This window comes from Dendrobates tinctorius, unplaced genomic scaffold, assembly GCF_039654945.1.
Source record: "Dendrobates tinctorius isolate UK_male_01 unplaced genomic scaffold, ASM3965494v1 ptg000203l, whole genome shotgun sequence".
In the NCBI taxonomy this organism is placed as follows: Eukaryota; Metazoa; Chordata; class Amphibia; order Anura; family Dendrobatidae; genus Dendrobates; species Dendrobates tinctorius.
The window spans coordinates 16,924,015-16,936,956 of record NW_027361870.1 but is presented as its reverse complement, the minus strand read 5'-3'; the positions used below and the strand labels follow the sequence as shown (position 1 = coordinate 16,936,956).

The window sequence follows — 12,942 nt, the reverse complement described above, 5'->3', positions numbered from 1 at the left end:
GCGATGACCTTTTTGAATGTAGAGGTTCTCGAAGCAGAAGGGCAGGCTTGGACTGGCACACAGGAGAACCGGAGAATCCTCCGGTGGGCCCCCTCTTATATGAGCAGTACTTGGCACAATATACTGAAATCACCATGTACAGACAAAGGCAGCATCTTATTCATTTAACAATCTACCCAGGTCATTGTTATATAAATTTGTGATTTGAGAATAACGTCACATTTGCATGTTGCTGAAAAGTTGGTTACTGGTGGGCCCTTGGCTCCCCAGTCCGACACTGCACAAGGTACTCCCGAAGTGACTGTGCACTTCTCCAGTTTATTATTTCTCATAAAGTGTTGAAGAAGTTGCCTTCATATTCTGCATTTCACACTTTAAACACCCAAGCAGACCACCGCTAAATATGTAAAACGTACACCCTAGCTATTAATTCTCCATTGAGGGGTTCATACAGTTTTCACCTAAATAAGTTTAACATGGATTAGTCTTTTTTTTCAAAGTCTTGGAATATATCTGGACCATTTTCTATCCCCAGTTCCTCTGTTCAGACATGTGGGATCTGAAAACGAGTAGTGCTAGTGATGCCATAGGCAAGTCTTCTGGTAGACCCTGTGTGTCATCTAGTGTGAGTATTCCATAATGCTAATGTTACCATTGATAACAATTGTCAGGCTCATTCATTTCCTATCTTTAACCCCTTTCTGCCATCTGTACTATCCCGTCCATGTGCCCTGGGACTTAATTTCTATGCACGGGATAGTACGTCATGGCATTTTATGCGACATTGCGACTTAAGTCGCGGTGATCGCATTAAATTTACAACGCCATCTTACCTGAGGGAAGATGGCCTCGGCATCCCGGGATCTGTCGCCCCCCTCCCGGCCTCCTGATCGCTGTGATTGGCTGTTCAATTCTGAGCAGCCTTTCACAGCCCTTCTCATTGTTTCAGCCAATCGGAGCGGCTGAAACAATGATGTCCCAGGCTAGGATCGAGTACCGATGTACTCGATCCTAGGCCGGTGGCCGGCAAAAACCCCCCGGATTGGCCCAATCACATCTATCGTGTCATCGTCAATCGCGCAAATCACAGAGCACAGGTCTATGCCCTGCTGGTGACCTGGCTGTGACCTGCCTAGGATTGGAGGCAGTTGCCATGGTCAGCAGGGCCAGCAGTGATTGGTGGGATCGATGTGATCATTCGATCCCACCAGTGACAGGTCTCAGCAGCGGTGTGACCGCTCTGTGACCTGTCTCTAACCTGCCTGTGACCTGTCTGACTGCTCTGCAGGGGTCTTCACTCTACAGTTGTGGCCAAAAGTATTGACACCCCTGCAATTCTGTCATATAATACTCAGTTTCTTCCTGAAAACGATTGCAAACACAAATTCTTTGGTATTATTATCTTCATTTAATTTGTCTTAAATGAAAAAACACAAAAAGAATTGTCCTAAAGCCAAATTGGGTATAATTCCACACCAAACATAAAAAAGAGGGTGGACAAAAGTATTGGCACTGTTCGAAAAATCATGTGATGCTTCTCTAATTTGTGTAACTAACAGCACCTGTAACTTACCTGTGACACCTAACAGGTGTTGGCAATAACTAAATCACACTTGCAGCCAGTTGACATGTATTAAAGTTGACTCAGCCTCTGTCCTGTGTCCTTGTGTGTACCACATTGAGCATGGAGAAAAGAAAGAAGACCAAAGAACTGTCTGAGGAGTTGAGAAACCAAATTGTGAGGAAGCATGAGCAATCTCAAGGCTACAAGTCCATCTCCAAAGACCTGAATGTTCCTGTGTCTACCGTGCGCAGTGTCATTAAGAAGTTTAAAGCCCATAGCACTGTGGCTAACCTCCCTAGATGTGGACGGAAAAGAAAAATTGACAAGAGATTTCAACGCAAGATTGTGCGGATGTTAGATAAAGAACCTCAACTAACATCCAAACAAGTTCAAGCTGCCCTGCAGTCCGAGGGTACAACAGTGTCAACCCGTACTATCCGTCGGCGTCTGAATGAAAAGGGACTGTATGGTAGGAGACCCAGGAAGACCCCACTTCTTACCCTGAGACATAAAAAAGCCAGGCTGGAGTTTGCCAAAACTTACCTGAAAAAGCCTAAAACGTTTTGGAAGAATGTTCTCTGGTCAGATGAGACAAAAGTAGAGCTTTTTGGGCAAAGGCATCAACATAGAGTTTACAGGAGAAAAAAAGAGTCATTCAAAGAAAAGAACACGGTCCCTACAGTCAAACATGGCGGAGGTTCCCTGATGTTTTGGGGTTGCTTTGCTGCCTCTGGCACTGGACTGCTTGACCGTGTGCATGGCATTATGAAGTCTGAAGACTACCAACAAATTTTGCAGCATAATGTAAGGCCCAGTGTGAGAAAGCTGGGTCTCCCTGAGAGGTCATGGGTCTTCCAGCAGGACAATGACCCAAAACACACTTCAAAAAGCACTAGAAAATGGTTTGAGAGAAAGCACTGGAGACTTCTAAGGTGGTCAGCAATGAGTCCAGACCTGAATCCCATAGAACACCTGTGGAGAGATCTAAAAATGGCAGTTTGGAGAAGGCACCCTTCAAATATCAGGGACCTGGAGCAGTTTGCCAAAGAAGAATGGTCTAAAATTACAGCAGAGCATTGTAAGAAACTCATTGATGGTTACCGGAAGCGGTTGGTCGCAGTTATTTTGGCTAAAGGTTGTGCAACCAAGTATTAGGCTGAGGGTGCCAATACTTTTGTCTGGCCCATTTTTGGAGTTTTGTGTGAAATGATCAATGTTTTGCTTTTTTGCTTCATTCTTTTTTGTGTTTTTTCATTTAAGACAAATTAAATGAAGATAATAATACCAAAGAATTTGTGTTTGCAATCATTTTCAGTAAGAAACGGAGTATTATCTGACAAAATTGCAGGGGTGCCAATACTTTTGGCCACAACTGTAGCTGAGGATTCCTGCAGAGCGGTCACAAAGTTAGAGCTTCTCCTGTGCTGGGTATTGTGGTGTCGCAGCAGCCTGTAACACCACAATCCCTGCTGAAGAAAGAAGACAGAACAAAGAAAAAAGAGACACTACAACTGTAAGTGTTAACTGATCCCTGTCCAATCTCTCTCTCTCTTGAACCCCCTGAGTGCCCTCCTGTCCTGGGAGTGAGTGGGAAAATTGTGTGGGATTTGGTGCACCCACTGCTGGATAAAGGTTATCACCTTTACACTGATAACTTTTATACCAGCGTCCCACTCTACAAATCCTTCTCTGTGTGAGGTACCGCAGCCTGCGGTACTATCCGCAAAAATCAGAGAGGCCTCCCGAAGACGCTACTTGGGCAGATGCTCCGAAAATGTGAGAGCAGAGCCTAATGTAGGGACCACGTGCTGGTGGTCAAGTACAAGAGGGATGTCCTCCTCTTGACCACCATACACGGTGATGGCAGTGCCCTCAGCACTGTACGGGGTGCATCTACACACGTCAGCAAACCAACCTGTGTACTGGGGTACAACAAAAACATAGGGGGCGTTGATCTCTCCAATCAACTACTCCAACCGTACAATGCTTTGAGAAAGGCACGGGTTGTGGTACAAAAAGTTGGAGTGCACATCGTACAAATGGCAATGCTCAACACTTTCCTGCTGTCATGATATGCATGCCACACCGATACGTTGTACCTTCAGTTCCTGGAGGTAGTGGTTAAGGCCCTGATATTTGGCACTCCGGAAGGAGCGGGCCCCAGTACTTCCGGAACTGAAGGTGCTCGTGTCGTACCAGGTCAGCATTTTCTGGGGGTGGTCCCACCAACTGGAAGAAAGGGTAAGCCGCAAAAAAGGTGCCGAATGTGTTACAAAAGGGGAATGCGCAAGGACACCATTTATCAATGCATGCGACACCTGCCCCGAAACACCTGGCCTATGAATGAAGGATTGCTTCATATTGTACCACACCTCCATGCACTACTAATTTACTTTACAGGAAATAGATTAGTTCCAAAGGGGGCACATCTAGATAATTTCCTTGGGGGGTCTAGTTTCCAAAATGATGTCACTTATGGGTTTTTTTTACTGTTTAGGCACATCAGGGGCTCTGCAAACGGAACATGACGCCCGCAGACCATTCCTCCAAAGTCTGCATTCCAAAACGTCACTACTTCCCTTTCGAGCCCCGACGTGTGCCCAAACAGTTTTTTCCCACATATGGGGTACCAGCGTACTCAGGACAAATTGGACAACAACTTTTGGGGTCCAATTTCTCCTATTACCTTTGGGAAAATAAAATATTGGGGACTAAACTATCATGTTTGTGGAAAAAATATGATTTTTTATTTTCACGCCCTGGCGTTATAAACTTCTGTGAAGCCCTTGGGGGTTCAAAGTGCTCACCACACATCTAGATAAGTTCCTTAGGGTGTCTAGTTTCCAAAACGGGGTCACTTGAGGGGGGTTTCCACTGTTTAGGCACATCAGGGGCCCGTCAAACGCAACATGGCGTCCGATTTCAATTCCAGTCAATTTTAGGTTGCAAGTGTCAAACAATGCTCCTTCCCTTATGTGCCCTGCCGTGTGCCCAAACAGTGACGCCCCCTCACATATGGGGTATCCGCGTACTCAGGACAAATTGGACCACAACTTTTGGGGTCCAATTTCTCCTGTTACCTTTGGGAAAATAAAATATTGGGGACTAAACTATCATGTTTGTGGAAAAAATATGATTTTTTATTTTCACGCCCTGGCGTTATAAACTTCTGTGAAGCCCTTGGGGGTTCAAAGTGCTCACCACACATCTAGATAAGTTCCTTAGGGTGTCTAGTTTCCAAAACGGGGTCACTTGAGGGGGGTTTCCACTGTTTAGGCACATCAGGGGCCCGTCAAACGCAACATGGCGTCCGATTTCAATTCCAGTCAATTTTAGGTTGCAAGTGTCAAACAATGCTCCTTCCCTTATGTGCCCTGCCGTGTGCCCAAACAGTGACGCCCCCTCACATATGGGGTATCCGCGTACTCAGGACAAATTGGACCACAACTTTTGGGGTCCAATTTCTCCTGTTACCCTTGGGAAAATAAAAAAATTGTTGCTAAAAGATCATTTTTGTGACTAAAATGTTAAATGTTCATTTTTTCCTTCCACGTTGCTTCTGCTCCTGTGAAACACCTGAAAGGTTAATAAACTTCTTGAATGTGGTTTTGATCAGCTTGAGAAATCGCTGGTCAACTTTTAACCCTTGTAACTTCCTAACAAAAAAAAAATTTGTTTACAAAATTGTGCTGATGTAAAGTAGACATGTGGGAAATGTTATGTATTAACTATTTTGTGTGACATATTTTTGTGATTTAAGGGCATAAAAATTCAAAGTTTGAAAATTGCTAAATTTTCCAAATTTTCGCAGAATTTCCATTTTTTTCACAAATAAACGCAAGTCATACCGAAGAAATTTTACCACTAAAGTGAAGTACAATATGTCACGAAAAAAAACTCTCTGAATCGCCAAGATCCGTTGAAGCATTCCAGAGTTATAACCTCATAAAGGGACAGTGGTCAGAATTGTAAAAATTGGCCCAGTCATTAGCGTGCAAACCACCCTTGGGGGTTAAGGGGTTGATAACTTAATTCAGTAAACTAATCTTTCTTTTCTTCAGATTATGAGTATATAAGGGCACAGAGGCCGTTAATATTTTGAGTAGCTAGTCAGGCTATAAAACAACAAATGTACCCTCATCTATGTTTTTCAAGAGCTTCAGTCTCCTTTTAACACCCTTTATTCCATCCACCCTCCTCTCCTTTCTCCTAAACTACAGAATTTTAAAGTTTGATAGTTCGAGTACGTTTACATGTACTGACCGGTGTCACGATACAACTGCCCATCAGTAAACTCTTACCGATTGGTGGTCTTTTAAGTACCTGTTTACACAGGCAGACCCAAGTAAACGATGCGCACTAAGCCATCTATAATAGATCACGCATTTTGCATAGGCTGCCATAGGATGATGCACCACTGAACGATCACGTTGCACAAAAGATCATTTAATTCGATGAACGAGCATTTTTCTTGTTCACTGAGTGATAGGAAGTCTGTTTCTTCGAGATAGGCAGCCTGTTTTTTAAACAATATATGAACATAAGGATGAAATGTGTGGACGAAAGGTACCCGACCTGTAACTGGTTGTTTAGGTAATGAAGATGGTTGAAGGGCTTTATTCAGTAGGTCTGAAGGGTAACCTCTCGTCCTAAACTTATGGAACATCTCCCTCGTCCTCTCATTATTTCTGATGGGGTCCGTAATGATACGTTCAAGTCTCTTAAATTGGGAGCTTGGTATCGATTTTTTTTGTGGACAATGGGTGGAGACTATGATAATGGAGCAGACTGTTGCGGTCCGTGGGCTTGACATATAGATCTAATTTTTGGACATCATGGTTTCTTGATTAGATTCATGGATGTAGTGTCCATAGTTATTTTTTTGAGTGATTTATGTATTACTTATTTACTACTTGTATTATTGCAGTGTATTGAGGAAGGTCAGATGTACTGACCAAAACGTTTACCTGTGACTGCGAATAAAATTCATCTATTGTTCAAAGTTGAGTGCCAAAAATGTATTTATATACTATTCTGGTGTGGGAACCTTTTTTGAGCACCACTGCAGATGTGCCACGATATACACCTATATGTTTTTTTAAACAACACTCATTTACAATTATCTTACAATGTAAATTCCACTTCACCCACCGTTCCGTAGTGAGATGTTCAACATAAACCGCAATTTCAGTCTACGTAGATGAGACTATGTAGTACATTTTATGATATTTCATTTTTTACATGGATCCATCTTGTATTTGAAATGGCAAAAAAAAATTAATCAGACCATAGAATCTACTCGTGTAAACAAAGACACGTCAGACATACGATAGATAGGAAACTGCAGAACTCCAGTGGAACATTTAAGCTTGTTGAACTAGTAAATAATTTCTCCAATCTTTTTCTTTGTACAGAGCTGTATGTGTTTCCAGACAGATTTGTGGTCTGTGTAAGTCAACTCGAACCTCATTCCAACACGTGGGCCGCTCACACCGTTAAACCTTCCAGTACGGTGAGTATGTGATTACTAAACAAGCCTTGATCTTTTGGAGACTCCACCACACATGGATCTTTACTTCTAGCAGGATTTATGAAAATTTGGGGGATTTAGGCATAGCTATATGAAATTTTCCTGTATGCAATTGATTAGGTGGACAGATAATGTTGCAAAGAAGCGCCGAATGTGAATGTAGAATACACAAGGGGAAATTCTAATGCCTATATATTGGTTTTGGAAGTAGACCTTTGAATGGTAGACCCATAGTTAAAATTACTCTAAAAATTATTTACTAGAAATCTGTCCAAATTTTATAGAAGACAAGTTCCAAAGAAAATGATAAGGGGCACTATTTTAGCTTGCACTACTATTTTAACTTATTACTACTTTGTACCTTGGACCTTAAAAGGGTTGTCCACCTTGCCCACAGCATAAATGATAGTGACTGTGAGGATATTGATTTTTGGACCCCTAGTCATCACGAAAATGGCAGTGCCCTGTTCCTTGTGTGAATAGAGTTGTAGTATGCAACGGGAGTACTTCATCTATCATTGTCTATGAAGGTTGTGATTAAACATGCAAACTAATACGCCACTCATTTTGGACTTGCGGTCCCCACTTTCTTGTTTGACTGCTGGAACCGCCACCTGTCAAACATTTATAACCTATCCTGTCAACTTCTCCTGAGTTTAATTCATAAGATAACCCTTATTAGGAACAAGCAATTTTTCCCACTGTTGGATTTCAAGAGCCATAAGTTTTCTATTTTTCTGTTGATTTGCCTGTATGAGGGAAAGGCTCTCCTGGCAGGCTACTTTCACATGTCTTTGAAACATGGACTGTTCTCAGATTGGAAAACTAGACCTGATCACCTGGTCTCCTGACCTGAACTATCTGCCCTATACTGTATATGCCAATGAAGCAGTTTTCTCCCTCCATGAGTTCAGCCCGGTCTTCCAATCTGAAAATGGTCCGTGTTTCATTGATGTGTTAAACCAGCCTCAAAGCACCAGTACAGCATTTTGTGTTTTCCAGTAATAGTGGGACTCTTTAAATATAAGCCCCCTGCCCCCCCCCCGGTCATACCCATCGGCGCCTTCACCGTTTTTCAGTTCCCCTCCAGTGCAGTGACGCCATTTGGTTAGCACTGAGTCTGACTGGCCAGAAGTCAGAAGCTACGTCACAAGCTCTCAATGCAAGCCTATGAGAGTCAGAACAAGGCCAGACTGTAGCTCTTGTAGAGATGTATTGAAAGTGACCTCCGTGCAGCTCCATTAAACAATGGAGCTGCCGACAGGTCACTTTTTGTCGGAGACCGATAGAAGCCATGCTGGATAACTGGTGATTTAAAAGATTTAAACCTGTAAATTAAAATCAACAAAACCTTTAAAACTTTCTTCCGGTGAAGGCCCATGGACAAAGCACTATGTGATGTGAATACAGCAGGTTTATTCTTTAGATGTGGCCATGGAGTTTCCACAATGGAGACCCTCAGGTGCCACAATAGCAACATGCTAGTCAGAAGAAATCCATATCGGCTATGGTTGCAGTAATGTGTGAATTCCATGTGACTTTGTTCCCTTTGCCATAGTTCAGTCTTTGGCCCAAGATGTGTACCATGGCCAATGTTACGGTGTAGTCCTGGCCTAAAAATGAAGAGCCACTATGGACCATTTGTACCATTACAAATGGCATAAAACAAAGCTAAAAAGCAGTCACAAGTCTACCTCGTTTCATCTACCCTTTCAGTATGGTTTTGGTATCACGCGGAGGAACGCACTAGTGGCCATTAGCCTCGAATGGAAGTGGAGGTTATTTTTATAATTTTGGAATTTGAAAGAGCAGAATCCCATCACAATTCGAGTACTGTGGATGGGAGAGATGCCAGCGTCACCTCTTCTGACACACAATAATAATTAAAAAGGTAGCTGTGCTCTTTCCAGAGATGAAATCGTCCTCAAATTCTGTTCCAAAATGGCTTTCCACCAACATTTCTTTCCTCCTTTGCAAAAATTTAGTTAAGAAAATATTTTTCTAAATCGCCCATCTGAATGTTATATTGTTTATGTCATCACCTTTATTTATAGTGAGTCCAGTGTGTTTTCCATGAATAAGGCTGGACTCGTGCCACAGAGATATTTCCTCCTTGAACATTCACAGTTGGTTTCCTTAAAGATATGTAACCATATCAGTCCTTATGGGATCCTATGATCACTGAAAAACACACCAGTGGCCTCCTGCCATGGAGAACTTCAAGAGCAGCCGTGCGGAATTACAGCAGGAATCCTTGGCCGTGGGTGGATTTGGACCTGGGGGAAACTGATCATTTTTCTCTGCTATGCTTGCATGCTGCAAGCCAGGTCTTAAACCGCACTCATCCTCCCATATCTATAGGGAAAAATGAAGTACGCCTGGAAGAAAGGGAGGATGAACAGAGTGTGACCACCCAACAGCCGGCTGTGGACTCGTATTCGGAGACGTTCATTGCTCCTAGTGGTCGTTTCTGAGCCCAGATTCACTGCACGTTCTCAACAGATGCATGGGGTGTGCTGTATGTGCTGGAGACAGAGGAGCAGAATTAAAGGCAGAGATGCTTCTCTGTTCTGTTAGTTTAGTCCCAAACTGTTCTGAAATCATTGTTCCAAGGGTCTACATAGATAGGGGTCATAAATGTAGCCTTGTATATTCATGATAAACATTAGTGATGATAAATATTAGTTCGCGTCCCCGCGGCTGTTCGACAGCTGCGTCACATGCAGGGGGATTCCATGTTTGTTAGGCCATCCCTGCGTGTGTTTCTGCTGTCAAACAGCCACGAGACATGCAGCCACGGGCACTCGAACATAGGTGATGTTGCTCTCTCATTAGATGCTTTCGTTTAAAAGATAGGGCCTATTGCTGCTGATGTGCATGCGGATTTTCTGAAAATAAGAGAAGTATGAGTCTATAATCGCCCCAGTGGCCAGTGAGAAAATTGCAAGATTTCGAATTGTATTATTTTTTTGGTTAATACTGACTGGGATATAAAAAAAAAAAGAATAAAAACCTGATTTTCTGATGACAGGTTTCCTTTAATAGTCTTTCACACAGGGTGATTAAAGGGTCTGTCACACTAAGCGATATCGCTAGCAATATCGCTATAACTTGTGACGTTATAGCGATATTGCTAGTGACATCGCTGTGTCTGATACTTACCTCCGACCGCTTCCCGCTGGTTTTCGCTGATCGCGCGAGAACGTTCTGGACTGTTTCTCGTCGTCAGCTTCCTGTGGAGCCGGGCGGGAGGACGCAGGATCACCTAGTGTTACAGGTAAGTAGCGACCCCCGAGATGTCGCTGGTGAGATCTGCCTGTGTGGCAGCTCACTAGCGACCACTTAGCGATGTACCAGCGATCCTGACCGCGTCATATCGCTGGTCGGGATCGCTGGTACATCGCTAAGTGTGACAGTACCTTAATGTAAGACATGGAGGATTCACTTATCTGTTGTTGACTTTTTGATGGCTTAAGGGGGTTTTACACATATCGCTATAACGTCACCGATTTTGTGACGTTATAGCGATATCGCTATGTGTGATACCTCCGACCGGCTCGCCCGCTGTCCATCGCTGATCGCGCGAGAATGTCCGGCTCCATTTCTCGTCGGGCGCTTCCTGCTGGGCTTCCTGTGCCAACGAGCGACGCGGGAGGTCGTCAGGATCGCTGTGTGTGAAAGGTGAGTATCGTGCGCTGCGTCGCTGCTGCATCACTGTGAGATCTGCCTGTGTGACAGCTCACTAGCGATCATTTAGCGATGCACCAGCGATCCTGACCGGGTCGGATCGCTCGTCTGATCGCTGGTGCATTGCTAAATGTAAAAGGGCCTGTAGAGATGATCATTTGCCAGAGTTACGTCTTCTCATGTAAGCTGTCATCAGTTAGCAGGAGGTCCTGGAAGAAAGAAATGCTATTGAAAGAATGAAAAAAAAATCCAATTATTGCTACATAGAGGTTTGTGTTTTTAGAGCTGTATACCATCAGTTGGCGCCTGTTTATACAACTTTATCTTCAAGTGATTAAGTGACATTAATATTGGCCGAAAAGTGCCATAAGAGATTGAATACATAATATAAATCTGCATAACTGCATCGGTATGAGCAGTGAAAACCCCTATATTCATTGGAAAATGAATCTAAACGAGGGATTGGAAAATCTTGAAAATCCTGCTGAATAAACTAGTATCCATGTTGCCTAATAGATGAGATGATATCCTCCCAGTCTTCAGAGTGCCGACAACCGGCAGCTAGGAACCATGACACGTGGGCTGCGTGGTGGCTCAGTGGTTAGCACTGCAGCCTTGCAGCGCTGGGCTCCTGGGTTCAACAAGGTCAACATCTGCAGGGAGTTTGTTTGTTCTTCCCATCTTTGCTTAGGTTACATCTGAGTTTTATGGTTTCCTTTCACACTCCAAAAATATATTGATAGGGAATATAGATACTGCGTCCCAATGGGGACAGTGATAATCTCTGTAAAGTGCTGCAGAATTAATGGTGTTATATAAGTGAATAAATACAAATAAAATAACGTGATCTTGAAGCTTTATATACATTATCATCCGCTGAATACACTGATTGGAGTCAATGGGAGTAGAAATGACCAAATACCGTATGTTCGGAATTGATCATCACACATAAATTCGGCACGAATAGGGTACCAATATGGCACGAATATGGCAAATTCAGATTCGGCGACAAATTCCAAACATGTTCGTTCAACTCTGCGGATGACCATCTGATGTGTATGGGGGGGCCTTAATCAAGTCTCCCTATTGAAAACTCATGTGCTGGGTTGCGCCAAACCGATGTGTTTGTTCAGATCTCTGAGGAATTGTTCAGACATTAGTTTTTCACGTCCAGGTTTTATCTGTGTTTTTCAGAATTTGTACCCATTATGGTCTATTGTGCTTTTCATATATCTGTGGTTTTATATGGACCTAGTGATCCACAGCCAAACACAGAGAGATTTCCGATTTTGATCCAAGTCATTGATAAGTTGCTAGTATAAGTCTATGGGTAGAAAAAAGATCAGTTAGACCTGATGAGCTTGGTGAACTTACTTTGGAAGTCCATGTCAGAATGTCTCTATAATTTTTATAATCTGTGTCATAGCCCAGAGATTTTAGTATTTTCTATCACCCCCTCCCTCCTTCCCTCTCATGCAGATTTCCAATGAGGAAGAAAACAGCTGACTGAATCTCCTAGACTCAGATTAGCACAATGGACATAAAGGCGTAGGAAATCTTAACTACCATGCAGGATCTCCTGTTAGGACAAAAGACCACAGCAGTACCAACTGGGATGTCCTTTGTGCGTAGAGAAAGAGTTTTAGTTTGGAAAGGTAGTTGAAACAGGAGAACTCTTTTTAAAGACCTGGACAACAATAGGGTACCCATGATTACACATAAATAGCAAAGTGGAAGGGTCTTTGTCCCAAGGAAATGCATTTTGAATTCAAGTGACCCTGTGGTTTTCTGCAAGGGAAATGCTACAATAGCCAACCCAGACTTTGTTTTCGAAAGAAAATTATGAATATTGGAGTTTGTATAAATCCGATAGTGATGGGACATACATCTTCAGCAAATAGGGGAAGAATATCTATATTTCTTCATAACTGTGACACCTGCCTATAAGCCCCAAATAAACAGTGACCAGATATCTGACAGAATCCATGTCATGATCTTTTTCCTGTAGAGGTCCTATAGAGATGCACTTATGTGTATCCAAGATTCTCCTCCACTGGACAGTCTTCAAACAAAGTCTTTTCCTTTGCTAGATATATCTGTGTTCGGTGTAGTAAGTTTCTTTTGTTTTATCCGTTTTATTTTATGTAACTATATATGCTGT

The 12,942-nt window shown here is 42.9% G+C and overlaps 1 protein-coding gene across 1 annotated transcript in view; it reads left to right on the top strand.

Moving 5' to 3' along the window:
• The window catches only part of SLX4IP (SLX4 interacting protein), a 191,083-nt gene that overhangs the window by 158,759 nt on the left and 19,382 nt on the right, over positions 1–12,942 (top strand). The window contains 1 exon segment of the mRNA XM_073553832.1: positions 6,979–7,076. Coding sequence (XP_073409933.1) covers positions 6,979–7,076 — 98 coding nt within the window.